At 36.4% G+C, this 17,170-nt stretch overlaps 1 protein-coding gene across 2 annotated transcripts in view; it reads left to right on the top strand.

The window, feature by feature from the left end:
- Window positions 1-17,170, top strand: part of Armc3 (armadillo repeat containing 3) — a 94,789-nt gene that overhangs the window by 9,427 nt on the left and 68,192 nt on the right. For both annotated transcript variants that reach the window (XM_027928648.3, XM_027928647.3), the window contains exons 3-6: window positions 7,059-7,184; window positions 9,805-9,873; window positions 10,136-10,311; window positions 13,206-13,400. In XM_027928648.3, coding sequence (XP_027784449.2) covers window positions 7,059-7,184; window positions 9,805-9,873; window positions 10,136-10,311; window positions 13,206-13,400 — 566 coding nt within the window. The remainder of the gene's footprint in view (window positions 1-7,058; window positions 7,185-9,804; window positions 9,874-10,135; window positions 10,312-13,205; window positions 13,401-17,170) is intronic.

The following is a 17,170-nucleotide window of genomic DNA, read 5'->3' as shown; positions in this document are numbered from 1 at the left end:
GCCAAGAGGAGCCAAGGAGACCTGGTCACTAACTGTCATGCAGAAATTCAATAAGATTCTGAAACAGAAAAAAGATATTAGGTTAAAAACCAAGGAAACCAAAGTCAGGCATGGTGACACACTCCTGCAATCCCAGCAATTCGGGAGGCTGAGGCAGGTGGATTGCAAATTAGAGGCCAGTCTGGGCCATTTAGTGACACCCTGTCTCAAAAAATACAGAAGGCTGGGGATATAATTCAGTGTTAGAGTACTCATGGGTTTAAGCCCTAGTGCTGCAAAATAATAATATTTTTTTTAAGTTAGAAGGGGTTGGGGATGTAGTTCAGTGGTAGAGCACTTGTCTAGCATGTGTGAGGTCCGGGGTTCAATCCCCAGTAGTGTTAAAAAAAAAAAAACACAAAACACCACCACCACCAACAACAACAAAATAAAGGAAACCCCCAAAGCCTATGGGGATATTAGTAATAGTGTAGCAATATTGGTTCATTAATTGTAAGAAGCATACCATCATACTAACATCAAATGTTAATAAAAGAGGAAGTGGGTCTATGATATGTGGAAGCTCTCTGTACCATCTTTGCAATTTTTCTGTAAAGCTAAATTATTGTAAAAAAATAAAGTTCATTTTAAAATTATAAAGACCAAAAATCAGACTCTATCAAAGGATCTATTCATAGAGGATTTATAAATATACAAAATAGTTATATTTTAGTTAATTCCAAATGATGATAAAAATTGGACTTTTATTAAATTATATGACATTTCAATTGAGAATATTTGAAGAGTTTAGCATAGCTTGGTATTTTCAACAAGACATTTCAAATCAAGATGAGAACAATTTGATTTTAAAGAAATGATGCTTTAAACACTGGGGACTTGGATAAAAGAACAACAAATTGCTCAGTTAGCAAGTTGCATAGTATTCACCTTGCTTTGTGATGACAGAAAATCCAGACAAAACCCAGGGTGGTTGTGGAAGGTATGGTTTGTGGGTAGGTTGTATAGAATTGAGTTCAAACTTCAAGGAGTTATTGAACTACGTGTCTATGGTAGGGTGCATCCCACTCAGCCTTAGAATCATTTTAGGTCATCTGGCTAATTAGGTCACATGTACCTAATTATATTACATCACTTTTTGTATCATATGTGGTAAAAAAAAAAAAAGGCATGTATTTCGTGTGAAATCAATACAAAAATATCTGGTCTGTTACTTCATTCTGGCAGTATTTTCTGAAAAAAAAAAATTTAAGAAAAGTGATGGGATTTTTCCTTCTGGCCAAGATGGAGTAAAGGACCAAATTTATCTGTCCTACTGCATGTGGAACAATCAAGAAAACAGACAAAATGTATCAGTTGGCAAGACATTGACCATCAGACAAGGGCAGTAACCACTGAGGGACGGGAAGCACAGGAAATATGTCCTATGATTGCCCCAACTTGTTGACTTCAGAGAGTTTCCTGGCCACAGAACAGAAAGGGTAAACCTGGTGGACTCTGAGTTGAGAAGTCACCTAAGAGTCCAGGGAGACAAAGGCACCCAGAATTTTCTGGACCAAGTAGCAGAGAAGTGAGTTGCACAAAGAAAGAACGCAGGAGGCCTGTTAACTACTATTCAAGTACTCATGGAGTACTGACTGAGCAATGTGTGTGCTTGTGAGGGAACTACTTACTTAGAGACTCCCCAAAATATGGAAGTAACAGGGGCCTGGTGTTCACACAGGCTAGAGTACTGGTTTTTCAGCCAGACTGAAAAACCTCAAGATTCATGGAGCATTATGTAGAATATACAGAGTCACACCTTAGTAGATGAAACAACTAGTCCTACATTGAGAACTGTTCTGTTAACCACCTAACAAATGTTAAAAGCAAGACCTGAAAGGATTAAACTGCTTATGAGTAACTTAATTGTGCTCCCAAATTTCAAGAACACAGAAGTATTCATTGCTTAACAAAATAGAATTCAATGCACTAATTAAAAAAAAAAAAAAAACACCAGGCATGAAAAGAAACAGAAAAAATGTATAATAAGGATATAAATCAAGCAGTAAATGAAAATTGACTCATATTAGAATTAGCAGAGAAAACATTAAAAGATTAATTACATCTCTATTCCATATGTTGAGAGTAAGTAGAAACATGGAACATATAAAACAGATCCAAATATAACTTGAAGAGATGAAAACTTCCGTGTCCAAGATAAAAATACATGGCTTAGATTAACTGCAGATTAGACATTGCAGAAGAAAATGTTTTTTAATCTAAAGACAGAAAACCTATGCAAAATAAGGCACAATGAGAAAAGATATTTTAAAAAGATGAACAGAGATCCATTTAGCTATGAGAAAAATTCAGGGGCCCAATATGTGTGTAACTGGAGTGTGAGAAAAAGAGAGATGAGGACAGAAAGAATAATTGAAAAAATAATAGCCAACATGTCCCCAAATCTGATGAAAACTCGAGGTCTAAAGATTGAAGATGCTCATCAAACCACAAGTACAAAGAATATGAAATAAACCAAACCAAGGTTCATCACAAAACTAATCACTTAAAACTGTCATGTACATCCAGGAGATGGAGGTCCTAATTAGAATAAGATATATTTTGTGCTCATATAGATTCTACTGTCACGTATAACTCAAAGGAACAAATGAAAATAAAATAAGAACAAAAAAACAGGATGAAGACAAAATTCTTAAAAGCAGCCAGTGGGAATATAGGGTGTGCTATACTTAGAAGGACAAAGATAAAAATGACAGCATTTAACAAAAAATCAGTTAGAATGATTTATTATCAGCAACAACACAAGCAAAAAGTCAGTGGACTGACAAATTAAAGTACTGAAAGAAAAATAAAAACTTTCCATCTACAATTTTATAATCACAAAAATATTCCTTACAAACAAAAGTGAAATAAAGTCTTTTCCTAAAAATACAAAATCTGAAATAATTGATTACCTGCAGACCCACACTACTAATTATGTAAAAGAAGGCCTTTGGCAGAGAAGTGGTGTCAACCGAAGACTGTTTCTGATCATTTCTATCCCTTTAAAAGCAAATTTTTACTTTAAACAAAAATAATAAACATACATTGTGCAATCTGGAACATATATGGAAGTAAAATAACGTGGCAACAGCAGCACTCAGGTAAAAAGGAAAAACAATGGAAGTACACTCAGACAGAGTTCTAGTACTAGACGTGAAGTGCAATCCAACTGGAGAGTGGATGTCAATATACTACACCCTGCCAATGAAATTACAAACAAAACAAATATATATATCAAATAAGTCAAAAAAAGAAGTAAAATAAAGGAAGAAATAACACTCAAATTTGTATAAAAGAAAGCAGAAATGAAGAAAAAGAAAACAAGGACTAATGGGGCATATGAAAAATAAATAACAAGATGGTAGGCTGTACTGATAATCAGATAAAATGTAAATGGTCTCTGCTTTCCAATTCACCTGGAGATATTGTTGTATTGGATAAAAAAAGACCAAACTACATGCTGCCTTCCAAAAAAAATATATACCTAGAATATAAAGACACAAATAAAAGGATGAGGAAAGATATCACATACAAGTCCTAGCCAAAACAAACCTAAGTGGGTATGTTAACATCAGGAAAGCAAACAGAGAAAAGAGGCATCCATAGATAAGTCCTTTTATAATAATAAAGAGGTCAGTTAATCAAAAGACTGAAAAATTATAAACTGTTAAGTAGAACACATAGTTAGAGGATAGATTAATGGAAATTAATTTGTGTGATTATGGAAGCCCAAGGTCCTGCGGCCATCTGTAAGCTGGAGAACCAAAAGAGCCATTGCTTCCAGTCAGTCGGAGATAAAAGGCCTGAGAACCAAGCCAGATAGGATAAGGTCCTGGAGCCTGAAGGCCCAAGAACTAGGAGCTCTGATCTCCAAAGTTAGGAGCAGATGGATGTTCCAACTCAAGAAGAGGGAGAGAATTTTTGCCTTCCTCCACTTTTCTGATCCATTTGGATCTTCAATAATTTGGATGTTGCCTGACCACATTGGTGAGGGTAGAGCTTTCTTACTCAGTCTACTAATTCAAATGCTGTCTCTTCCAGAAGCACCTTCACAGACATACCCAGAAATAATGTTTCATCACTTGTCTGAGCATCTTTTAGCCTAGTCAAGCTGACACATAAAATTAATTATCACATATGTAGAGCTTTCTATTGAATCTCTGAAAAGCCCTTAGAATTTGTAAGTGAGCAAGGTTGTAGTAGGCAAAATCAATATACTTAATTGCACTTCTACAAATGAGCAATAAACAATCAGAAATCAGTGTTACAAAATGCTGTTTAGCACAGCACCAAAAATTATGAAATACCCAGGAATACATTGACCAAAAGATAGGAAAGACCCATATGAAATATTACTATGAAATATTGCTGGAAGAAACTAAAGAAGATTCAAATGAATTGAAAAGATGTGCTGGGTTCATGGAGTGAAAGATCTCAATTGTTAAGATGTTGTTTTTCTACAAGTTGATCGTTGATCCATGCAATTTTATCAAAATCTCACCAGTCTTTATTTCTTAACAGAAATAGAATTTTAGATTTCTAAAATTCATATGTACATGCATAGGACCTAAAAAGTCAAAACAACTTTAAGAACAAAGTTGGAGGGCTCACACTATCTGATTTAAGACTATTATAAAGCTGCAGTAATTAAGACAGTGTTATCATCGTAAAGATAAACAGATCAATGGAACATAATAGAAGGTACAGAAATAGACTTGCATATATATGGACAAATTTGTCAACAAAGATACAAAGGCAATTCAGTGAAGACAGTCTTTTCCATAAGTGTTGAGGGAAATGACAGCCAAGTCGGAATGACACATGACATTTTTGCCAGAAGTAGTGGTTGAGAGGTGACCCCAGCGAGCCGTTAAGATGATGAGTTCTCGCAGAGTTCCCGTTGAGTTCCGGTTGAGCTCTCGTGGGGATTCCTGAAGAGTTCGCGTTGGTTGGTGAGGTTCCGGTGGTGGGAGTTCCGGTTGGTGTGTGGTGTGTTCCTGAAGGAGCCGCGTGGGTGGTGTTCGGGAGAGTTCCCGGGGAGCGTGTTGGTGGAGTTCAGAAATAAAGTTTGTTCCTGCTTGAGTGGCTCGTGATTTGTGCCCAGCCAGACTACGGCACATAAGTAGTTGTGTAACATTGAAAACTTCTAGGCTAAAACATGATCTTTAAGAACATCATACTCCAGGGCTGGGGATGTGGCTCAAGTGGTAGCGCGCTCGCCTGGCATGCGTGCAGCCCGGGTTCGATCCTCAGCACCACATACAAAACAAACATGTTGTATCCGCCGATAACTAAAAAATAAATATTAAAATTCTCTCTCTCTCTCTCTTCACTCTCTCTTTAAAAAAAAAAAAAGAACATCATACTCCAGATAAATCATACTCCATTAAATTCATTCTGAACACACACTTGACCAAAAATGAGATATGGATGGCAAATAAGCATAGAACAATGTTCCACATCACAAGTATTAGGGAATTTCAAATTAAAACAAATGAAATACCACCATTGTTTTAATCAGCCTTTTTGTCACTGTGACCAAAAGATCTGACAAGAACAATGTAGAGGAGTAAAAGTTTTGGAGGGGCTCCTAGTTTCAGAAGGCTCAGTCCATAAATGGCTGAGTCCATAACTTTGGACCCAAAATGAGGCAGAATATTATGGTGGAAGAGTGTGGTGGAGGAAAGAACTTCAAAAACATGGCAATCAGGAAGCAGAGAAAGCTCTACTTGCCAGGGACAAAATATATATCCCAAAGGCATTCCCCCAGTGACTGTAACTCCTCTAGCCACATCCTAAATGCCTATAGTTACCACCTGGCTAATCCATTTCAGTGGATTAAGCCAACCATTTGGCTTCAACTCTCCTAATCCAATTTTTTTCACCTCTGTATGTTCTTGCATCATTTCACACATGAACTATTATGTTCAGACACTTCATATCTGAATATAGTAACTACATATCTATTAGATGGCTAAAATTCTTAACAGCGACACCATCAAATGCTGTCAAAGATGTGGAGCAAAGGAAAGTCTCATTCATAGTTGGTGAGAATGCAAAATGGTATGGCCATTTTGGAAGACAATCTGGCAGTCTTAAGAGAAGTAAACAATCTTTCCGTATGACATAGCAAATTCCCTGTAAGTTAAAGTGACTATTACACTCTGGAGTTCATAATGGAAATGAAAGATATATTTTCAAAACTCGTGAAATTGAAAAGCTGAAATTAATCAAGACCTAAACATTATTCCAAACTTTACAGCACGATATACCACTTAGAGAGGTATGGATAAAGTGCTTCTGAAACTAGTCTAGACTGGCCTTACTGGACTTCTGCTTCTGGGGCTTCTTGCCACAGCTAGATTCCCCAGTGATCCTGGGCTGAGCTCGAATCCCAGTGGATCTGGTGGCTCATCTCTATATGCATGTTGGCTGCAGGCTCGTCTTCCATGATAAAAGGAGCTATGCCTCCATTTAGTGATACATTAGTTCCCCTTGATCATCACACATACTTTAAGTAGGGACTATCCATGCTAATGAATTGCTTTATAATGAACTATTCATGTGTGTATGGAATACTATTATGTGACCAACACTGTGCGGCACACCAAGGATACAGCAAGGGTGCTTGTCCTGGAAATTTAAGTTATCAAATGGAGTGAGCAAGCAAAACACAGAGGTTGTTAAGTGGTTTGATGAAAATAAAACAGGATAAAGAAACATAAGGAAGACTTGGGCATGGTGACATTAGATAGGGTGATGAGGTCCCTCTGTGTTGGTGCAGTGTAGCCTCTGAACTCAAAAGGAGATGAAGACAGCTCTGTAAACATCAGGGAGAGGAGAGAGTAGCAACATCCAAGGTAACTGACCTATGAGTTTATTCTGAGAGAAATATGAGCAGAAGCAAAAAGGTATGAGAGAGGCACATGGCAAAAAAGAAATTGCAATGATACAAAGAAGAGTGTTAATGAGACTGATGATCTCAATGTGTGATTTCATTTTACCTGTGATGTCAGGAGAGGAAAATAAAGCAACCCTCCTTGAACTCGGAGCTGTGGAACCTTTAACCAAGCTTCTTACTCATGAAGACAAAATTGTAAGAAGAAATGCTACTATGATATTTGGAATCCTGTCTTCTAATAGTAAGTACCAACTTTTTTAAAAAACAACAGTGAATATCGACTTTTAAAAAATAAACAATCTCATGTAGTGTAACAATACACTTAAATTTCTTCTTTTAAATTTAAGAGATTTGCTTTGCTTGTGTTTAACCTGACTTCAGTGTTAACAAAATAGCTACATCAGTACAATGCAACAAATGGATGATTCATATTTCAAGGGATATTTTTAAAATATAAAAATAGGTGCAGATATACACATACTAAAGCTTCTCTGAAAACTGATGATACAGTGTATCCCAGTCTTACAAGTAGGAGGAGTAATCATTATCTCTTAAAACAAAAATGGATTTTTCTTAAGTTAGTGTAATGTCATTTGCTGCCTACATGTAAGTTATACTTCATCTATATTTCATGGTGGATAAAGCCTAGAGTAAAGAGTTTTGATGAATTGATTTTTAAAACTGCAAACTATTATCTCAGGGATTGGCTGTATCACAATTCTGTATCATATTGTTGCCAAAAATTCAGATGTGGACATTTATTCTTCAGTCAAATCTAATACTTGCTTGAAATATTTTTATGTATTTGATAGTGTGGTATAATAACATTAGTTAAAATATGCTGTTATGTCTATTAGAATATTGATTTGGGCCAAAACCAAGCCAATAAAGGAAGTCATGGCTTGACTTATGAACAGTGCAAGTCATTTTCCTATGCTATCAGGGTAGTTTTTGAGCCAGCCAGACCACAAAAGCTTTGTAACTGACAAAAAACTTAAAGGACATTCTTAATGGAGACTGAATTCTGCCATGAAGTTCAGGCGGCTGGAAATAAACTGACGATGGAACATAGCTCAAATCACAATAGTTTCCCAGTCTCACCAGGGTCTCAGCAGAACAGGAGCACAGATTCCTTCCCCTCCTTCCCGTATTCCCATCTTCCATTTTCTCTGGATGCTGTGCGATGACAGGGTGGTATCCTGGTCCCGTGTGCCCAGCAGGGGCTGTGGCATCAGTGTTCCCAGAGACCGTTGTAAGTGAGGGATGGAAAGAGGAGAGGAAGGGGGTATTCTGGGTGTCGTTACAATCTCAGGTACAAAGACTGCCTGGAGAGCTCCTGCCATTCTGGAAACAGGCAGGATTCTGCTGAGGTCCCCGGTGTAGGCAGCACCATCAGGAGCCATGACAGGGGTAATGCTGTAAGGCAGGGGCTCTGAGAGCATTTCCACAGATGGCAGCAGAATGAAGAAGTTTGTGGGGGATGGACACCCTACCAACTCTTACATGGCACTGGCGATGCGCCAGGAACTGTTCTAAGTGCTATTTGGACATCGAGTCATTTATTCCTCAGGAGCAGCTCTGCAAGGTAGGCACGACTCTTATGCCAATTACATGAGTCAACTGAGGTGACGAGAAATGAATAACAGAGTAATCATTTGTATGGAGCCTTTAAATGGATCTCACAGATGAGCTGTATCATAATTGTGCACAGTGCCATGTTAAATGTATAACTGAAAGCAGAGAGAACATATAACCAGAAAAGGGAGAGGGGCATCACTACATCTCTCTTGCAGCATCAGGTGACACACACCTTGGTTTGCCAAACAAGGTCTTTACACACCTCAGAATTTGAGGAACAAGGGTATTTGTTATACACCTATTGTATATACCTACTGTATAACAACACTCACCTTGGGTGGTGGAGTTCACTCCATTCAGTGTACCTGAGGGTCTGAGTATTATGCCAAGGCACAATGAGGTCCTCCACCTTGGGACAGCACACTTCCTAGAAGAGTGATTATTTTTTGGTAGTTCAAGTCTATTCACCTCCATATGTCTAGCTGTGATTTTGCCTGATCTCCTTTAGCCACTTCCAACAGAAACAGAGAAAGCAGAAGTTTTGAATAAAAGACATAGTCCTGAATTCCTCAGGAAATGATGTCCAGTAAAAGCCAAGTGTATTCAGCAGGTAATAAGAAAGAATTCATGCAGACACCATCTACTTTGGTTGCTGCAAAGTGAACTTTCCCAAAATTCTCATGATGCTGATTTTGGCTTACAGATGAAGATAAGTGAGCAAGAAGATCAATTGTAAAACTAAAGGATCAGAGATACCTTATTCCTCAGAAAAGTGAACTTTAAAACAGCCAATATACTTATCTTTAAGCATTTTGGGCATTTTCATTAAATGGAATGTAAGCAATCAAGACGTATTAACTGAAATAGGTTAGGATAATTCTTCTTTGCATTCTATGTAAGCTTTATTAAAATCAAAAGATTTAAATACCCTTTCAGCAAAAGAAAAAGAAAAAATAATTACTATTGTATAATAAAAGTATAGGGCACAATAACCCAATTCTACTGATATGTGCTCTAGGCACATTTGGCACTTTCACAGTTATCACTTGTGGTGTTTGGAAGGTAGGTAGCCCAGTGGTCAAGGGATATAGGTGAGAATTCCTGTAGGTCAGCCCAACCTGGACTTGCAACCTAGCCCTGCCACTTACTTGTGTAATTTTTGGACCTCAATTCCCTTGTCTGTAAAATTAGATAATAATCATATCTATCTCTTAAGGGACTGTTCAATAGACATTGCCATTATTATTTTAATAAAAATGGATGTTCTGTTTCTTCCTTTGTAGGTGATGTTAAAAAATTGTTAAGGGAGTTAGATGTCATGAGTTCTGTTATTGCCCAGCTCTCTCCAGAAGGTAACTTTGTATTCTACATTTACTTCAAAAATGGAACTGGTTTCTTTTTAAATTTTATGAAATTGCCTATTGTAAATAGTTCACATTGAACAATCACTTATGAGTTGTCATTAAAATCTTGAAAACCACAGCTTAATTTTGAGTTTTATGGAAAAGGTGGGCTGTAAGTAAGATTTGTGGAGCTCTTGTTTTCAAAGCATATGTTAAAATATGGGTTGAATAAGCATTTAACATACTTTTCTTATTTATTTTTGATATACAGAAGAAGTAGTTATCCATGAGTTTGCTAGTCTTTGTCTGGCAAACATGTCTGTCGAGTATACAGGTAAAGTACAAATATTTGAACATGGTGGGTTGGAGCCACTCATCAGACTACTGAGCAGCCCAGACCCTGATGTGAAGAAGAATTCTATTGAATGCATTTACAATTTGGTTCAGGTAAGATTAACTTCTAAAAAGTGTTAAAAGTGTTTTGATGGTTAGGGTTCTAGCCCCGTGGTAGAGAGATTTCCTAACATGCATAAGGCTCTGGGTTTGTGTCCCAAAGCAAACCTTTTTCTGAGAAAAGAAAAAACATTTTGACAGAAACTATTACAGGATTTGTTTTCCAATTTTAAAAAGTTTTTTTTTAATAAAAAACTCACCAGGTTTGCATTATCAGTTCTTCTGGATACATTTAGTATTTATCACTCAAAAAATAACATAAATTTAGTGTAGATATATTTTCACATTTTATAAGTAATTGCCTCCTGTGAAAGCATATTTTAGAAATATATTTCTGGTTTTTTTAATATTTTTTTAGTGTTGACGGACCTTTTTTTTTATTCATTTATTTATATGTGGTGCTGAGCATTGAACCCAGTGCCTCACACATGTGAGGCAAGGACTCTACCATTGAACCACAACCCCAGCCCCATATATTTCTGTTTTAAAAGAATAGCATGGCATGCATATTAGGGTGGGATTAATCTATATAAAATGTGCTTCTTCTAAAACAGGAAATCTAAGATTCCTGTTGAACCAAGGAAGTGACCTATTGATCTAACCTTGGCAATTTAAGCACATTGAATATAATCTCTCCCCTGTTCAATATACCAAGGCTTTGGATTAGATTTATTTATCAAGGGAAAAAAAAAGAGCATTCATTGTTCACAATAGCAAGAGGCAACCTCACTGGCTGTTTTCCTCTATAATGTCTTATTTATTTTTGATACACAGAAGTATTTATCTGAGTTTCTGAGTCTGTCTAGCAAACATGTCTGTAGATTTTACGGGTAGAGTGCAAATATTTGAACACAATGGATTACAGCCACTCACCAGACTACTGAGCAGGCCAGACCCTGATATGAATACGCTGCCACCTTCCCCTCCCTGCCGTCCTGCCCTCTGCCCTGTCCCCCACCCACAACACCCTCTCAACACCCACACCCTCACACCTGCAGCAGGTCAGTTTCCCAGAAGTTTAACAGCCTTCTCTGCTGCTTTTTCTGCTCATTTCCTTAATAATCAACACACACATTTGATAAGATTGAGATGAGGCAAAACTACAAAAGCCCCATTTTAAATGGCTATCAGTAAAGTGTGAAAGAAAGATTTTGAAGCAAGAGTGAGAGAGAGGATTTGTAGCAAAGCAAAGTATCTGGGAAAAGAGAGAGAAATAGATTCAAAATCTTTCTGGCCTTAGTGTGTCTGCACAACTGGACCAGGCCCCCACTCCTAAGAGAGGTCCTATAGAGAAAGCTGGGCTCCTTTTTGCCTTCTCTGGTTACTTAGGCTTTCCCTCACCCAACAGGCTTAAATATTCCTACACATGTGTTCATGTTTTTAATCTCCAGACTCCTTTTACCTGTATTTCCCTATTTTTTTTTTAATCAAGCAGGAATGAAAAGCAATTGTCTCCACAATTTTTTTTGGTGGGGGAGGGGGTAGTAACCGGGATTCAGGGGCACTTGACCACTGAGCCCCATCCCCAGCCCTATTTTATATTTTATTTAGAGACAGGGTCTCACTGAGTTGCTTAGTGCCTTGCTTTTGCTGAGGCTGGCTTTGAACTCACAATCCTCCTGCCTCAGCCTCGCCAGCCTTTGAGATTACAGGCCTGCGTCACCATGCCTAGCGCCCCCACAGTTCTTAATGACAGAAGTATTAGCTAACAGCAGGACACCAGGAATGCTGTAGCAAAGTTCCACAGTCTGGCTGGCTTAAAATAACAATTCTGAGGTTAGAAGTTCAAAATCAAGGTAGGGCTGCACTTGAGACTGGGTGAACTCCTTCCTCGCCTCTTCCTGGCTTCTGGTGGGGACGGCCAGTGATGGCTTTCCTTGGCTTACATCTGTGTCACTCCGGTCTCTCCCTTTGTCATCTTTCCTATAAGGGCACCCATCTTATAAGGACACTCTTAAGCACCCAGCCTCCTCCAGGATGACCTTATCTTACCTAATTACCCTTGCAATGACTATTTCTAAATGAGGTCACATTCACCCAATAAGGTGGGGACACAATTTAACCCATAATAAAGAGCAACCTATACTTTCTATGTCTAAAGAAAGCTGAATATTAGAGGTCAGTTGAAGGATGTCCAGGAGGAGGAGGCTTAGTTGTAAGTGGAGGCTTTTCCACCTTTAATGCTATTCTCTACTTGTCACGTTTGGGGTGAAAATATCATTTAACAATCAGAGTTGTTAATGGGGCTCTTAGTGGCTTCTTGCCATGCTTTTTCTTCTGTTCACCACCACCAGTCACCTCCTCCCTGCTCCCACTCACACAGAATTATTGATACACTTGCAGAACAACTTGTCTAAAATATAGTGATCTCTTGATATCATAAATGTCTTAAGGAAAGGTCATGCATCTGCTCTAAACCTGTGTAAATTTGCATGCAGACAGCCTGTCAATAGCCTGCATGCACATAGGTATTCATAAACAATCCATTTGAAGATAATAAGGAATCGGTGCCATCATTTCATCTTATCAAATACTATTTGAAACATTATATCAGAGTATGAAAAGAATTTTATCATGCATAGGTTTTATCGTAATGCTATTTATGATAGTAGGAATTTGCTGCTTCATAAAGAAACACTGGATACTATAAAAGTCATTGGTCATGTTTATTTGTGGTTGTTGACAATGTCTGCATATACCAATGGATAATTTGGTGTTGTCCACTGAGAGTTTTATTATTTTTGTGAATTATTTTGGAAGCAATCTGGAATAAAAGATGGAGAAGTTGTAACTCACAATGTTATTTGCCAGAAAATAGAATTTCTCCATTCTTGGGACTTTATTTTGCTTCAGAAATTACTGAAGTGATCATTTGTATTTCATGGCAGGATTTTCAGTGTCGAACTACACTTCAAGAACTAAATGCAATCCCTCCTATGTTGGAGCTCTTGAAGTCAGAGTATCCAATTATTCAGTTGTTGGCTCTCAAAACCTTAAATGTCATTACAAATGATAAGGAATCCCGTACAATGCTAAGAGAAAATCAAGGATTGGACCAACTTATTAAGATCATAGATACTAAGGTATTTTCAAAGAATATCTTTTCTAAATGTTTTCTAAAATATCAATTGTATAATATTTAAATTAAATTTTATTATATTGAAGCATGGTACAAAGTATAGTAGAGTAATTCATTAATTGCTACATAAAGGTTATTAACCTGATTAAATCAGTCTCTTTTTTTACATTTTGAGACAGGATCTTACTAAGTTGCTTAGGGCCTCACTAAATTGCTGAGGCTGGCCTTGAACTTGTGATCTTCCTGTCTCAGCCTCCCAAGTAGTTGGGATTACAGGTGTGCACCACCATGCCTGGCTTTAGACTAATTATTGAGGCCATTTTAAGCTAATTAAAAAAAACAAAAACTTTTGGCTTAGAAGATTTAAAATTTTGAACTCTTGTTCTATGATCTTCCTTCTAATTCCCCAAAACACCTAGAATTAGTTTTTTAACCTTTATCTGCCACGATTTTCTCTGGAATAAGACACAAAGTAATTTATCTTGTAAACACATTTTGAGAAATATTGGAGCTGAATTTCTGTAGTTCCCACTAAGCTCCTTAGGAATGAATTGTACACTTTCAGACTCTGTAGGCCTTCTTTATAATTTCCCAGTTACAGAAACCAATCTAACAACTTATCGAATTCTTTACTTGCCTGAAAGGGAGTCAGGCAACTTCTGCAAGGGTCCACTGTCTAAACTTCAGAGTGAAATGGTAATATGTAGATTTCAGATCCACTTTCATAGGTTATTATGTGAATAAATTTAATGAATTCTAATGACAAAATCTACTCTTAGTACCTCTTAGAAATTCGGGAGCTAGGGACAGAGTAAAGATTTCCTGAATAATAACTTAATATTAAGTTTCACTTTATCTAAGCATTAAAAAAAATTAATAAATCTCAGAGCTTAATTATAACAAACTGGTAAAATACAGAAGGGCAATATTCACACACATGTGTTTCTCAGCTGTGTAAATCTAGCCATCTTTGGTTTGTTGATCCCCTATTCACCAGTTTCTGAGCAAAACATTTTGCATTTGTGATATAGAATTTGAATGCATGATAAACCCAGTATTTTTTTTTTACCAATTTAAAAATGGAAACTGAAAATCAGAGTGGTTATTTTATTTTCCCTATGTTGCACAAGTAGGAGGAGAAACTGCAGGGATGAACCTAGATTTGTCTGATATATCATGGTATTTTCACCTGTTTGATATTTTACCTGTTGTCTTTTAAATAAAAAAATGGGATGGAAACATCTACTATGTGATGGGCATTGTTTAGATGTTTTACATGCGATTTTATTAATTTTATAATTCTTTTGAGAATGTGATAATGTTTTTCTATGAGAATAAATGATAATAATTGTATCATTATACATGTCACATGTAATTATTGAATCATTAACCCCATTTTACAGGTAAGAAGAATGAAGCTGACAGATTAAGTAACTTGCCCACAATCACAGAGTTAGGACATTTGCAAGAAGGATACGTTTTCAGAATTAATGCAGGTGTTTTAGTTGGGAAAAATTCAAATGATATCAAAATATCTAAAGTAAAAAATGGAAGCGCCCCCCCCCAAACACACATATGATGCAGTACAGGGCCCAGATGTTTGCTCTCATTGCTTTTGTTCACCATCATCCTGGCTTTTCTTACCACGGTGACAAGGCCAAGAGAAAAATAGGCATAAAAGACTGACAGACTAGGGAGGAAGAATAAAACGGTATTTATTCACAGATTAGGTGACTAGAGAAAATCCAGCAAGACTACAAGATCCTGATAGAACTAATAAGTAGATCTATCAAAGTCAAGGGATAAAAGCTCCATACAAATTAATGGAGTTTCTACATACTACAAATAAACAACTGAAAAGAAAAATTGATACAATTACATTTACAGTGCATTCCTAATGCATGAACTACAAGGAGTTAAATTTAACAAAATTTGAGCAAAATCTATTCACCAAAAAAATACAAAACAGTTTTAAAGAAGGCTTAAATAAATGAAGAGTAAATAAAAGAATTAACATGCCTGTGGATTGGAACACATGAAATTAATGTCATTTCCACCAGATTGCTTTTGAAATTAAAATTTCAGTCAATTTTTTATATAACTATTTATTGATTTGGTTGTATTTAGGTATACCATTTATTACTTGTTTTCTCTTTGTCCGATCTATCGGCTCATTCCACTCTTCTGCCTTCTATCAGGTTAATTTAACTTTTAATGTTGCATTTTAATTTCTCTATCAGCATTCTAGCTATATCTCTTTGCACTTGGTGCTTGCTCTGGTGATGACAATAGACAACTTAAAATGATCATATTCTACTTAGAATTAATATGGAACTACTTCAAATAAAATATTGGAAACTTAAAACAATATATCTCTGGTTTTATTTTGTTTTGAATAGTCCTGTATCGTATGAATTTTAAAAAAATAAGGAAAAATCTCATATCCACATTTGTGTGTCTTGTCTACTCTTGAATATTTAGTTCTTTATTATCTACCCACATATTTATCATTTGGAGTATTGTTTATTCTTTCCTATAGATTTAAGTTTCCAACTAGGTCATTTCCCTTCAGACAGAGGAGCCTCATTTAGCATTTCTTATAGTGCAGATAAGCTGGCATAAATTAGCTTTTTAAAAATTTATTTGAAAGTTTCTTTCTTTTGCCTTCAGTTTTGAGAAGTTGTTTTTGCTTAATGCAAAATTCCTGGTTTGTACTTTTTTTTTCTGTTTAGCCCTTTGCTATGTCTTCTGAAAGTCACTATTTCTGATATGAATTTGGCCACTAATTATAATATTTCCCTGAGTATAATTTGTTTTCGTTGACTGCTTTTGAGATTATCCCTTTATCTTTGGCTTCCTGCATTTCTCCTTTGCATAGAAGTTATATATAATTTGTGTATCCTGCTTGGGATCTATAAATTCTTAGATCTGTAAATTATTGTTTTCCATACATATGGGAATTGCAGTCATTATTTATTCAAAAAAATTTAAAAAATATTTTTTAGATGTTAATGGACCCTTTATTTTGTTTTTTTATTTATATGCAGAGCTGAGAATCAAACCCAGTGCCTCATACATGCTAGGCAAGTGTTTCTACCACTGAGCCACAACCCCAACCCTCAAAAATTTTTTCTGTTACTTCTCTCCCCTCTAGGACTCAATTAACAACTTTGTTGTCTTTCTTGATATTGCTTTATAAGACTTTATATTGATATTGCTTTAGAAGACTTGATATTGCTTTAGAAGACTCTGTCCTTTATCTCTTACTTTCTTTCTTTTTTTCTTTTTTGGATTAAATAATTTCAGTGATTCGTATTCAAGATCTCTTTTGCCATCTTCAATCTTCTGTCTAATGAATTTTTCTTTTTAATTTTGTGCTTTTCAAAACTGAAATTTTCATTTATAAGTTACATGTCTGTTCAGCTTTTCTCTTTGTACATATTTATAACAGCTCCTTTAAAGTCTTTGGCTACTTAATCGAACATCTGGCCCTATTTAGAGTGGGATGTAACTGACCACCTTTTTTTTTCTTTTCTTTTCTGTGTTTCACATTCTCCTGTTTCTTTTATGTCTAGTAATTTTTGGTTCAAAATGAACATTGTAGGAAATCCCTTCCAGTGATTCCAGATTCTGTTGTGTTTTCCTGAGGATTGCTGGTACTTTGTTCTAGTAGACAGGTAGCTACAGACTCTGTCCCTCTGTGGTGTCCAACAGCTGGTATCTATCTCTTCTCAGTTCTTACAGTTTCTCAGTGCTGTGGTTTTTAGCCTGACC

The sequence above is a fragment of the Marmota flaviventris genome, chromosome 12, assembly GCF_047511675.1.
Source record: "Marmota flaviventris isolate mMarFla1 chromosome 12, mMarFla1.hap1, whole genome shotgun sequence".
Lineage (NCBI taxonomy): Eukaryota > Metazoa > Chordata > Mammalia > Rodentia > Sciuridae > Marmota > Marmota flaviventris.
This window is presented reverse-complemented; position numbering and strand designations above follow the sequence as displayed.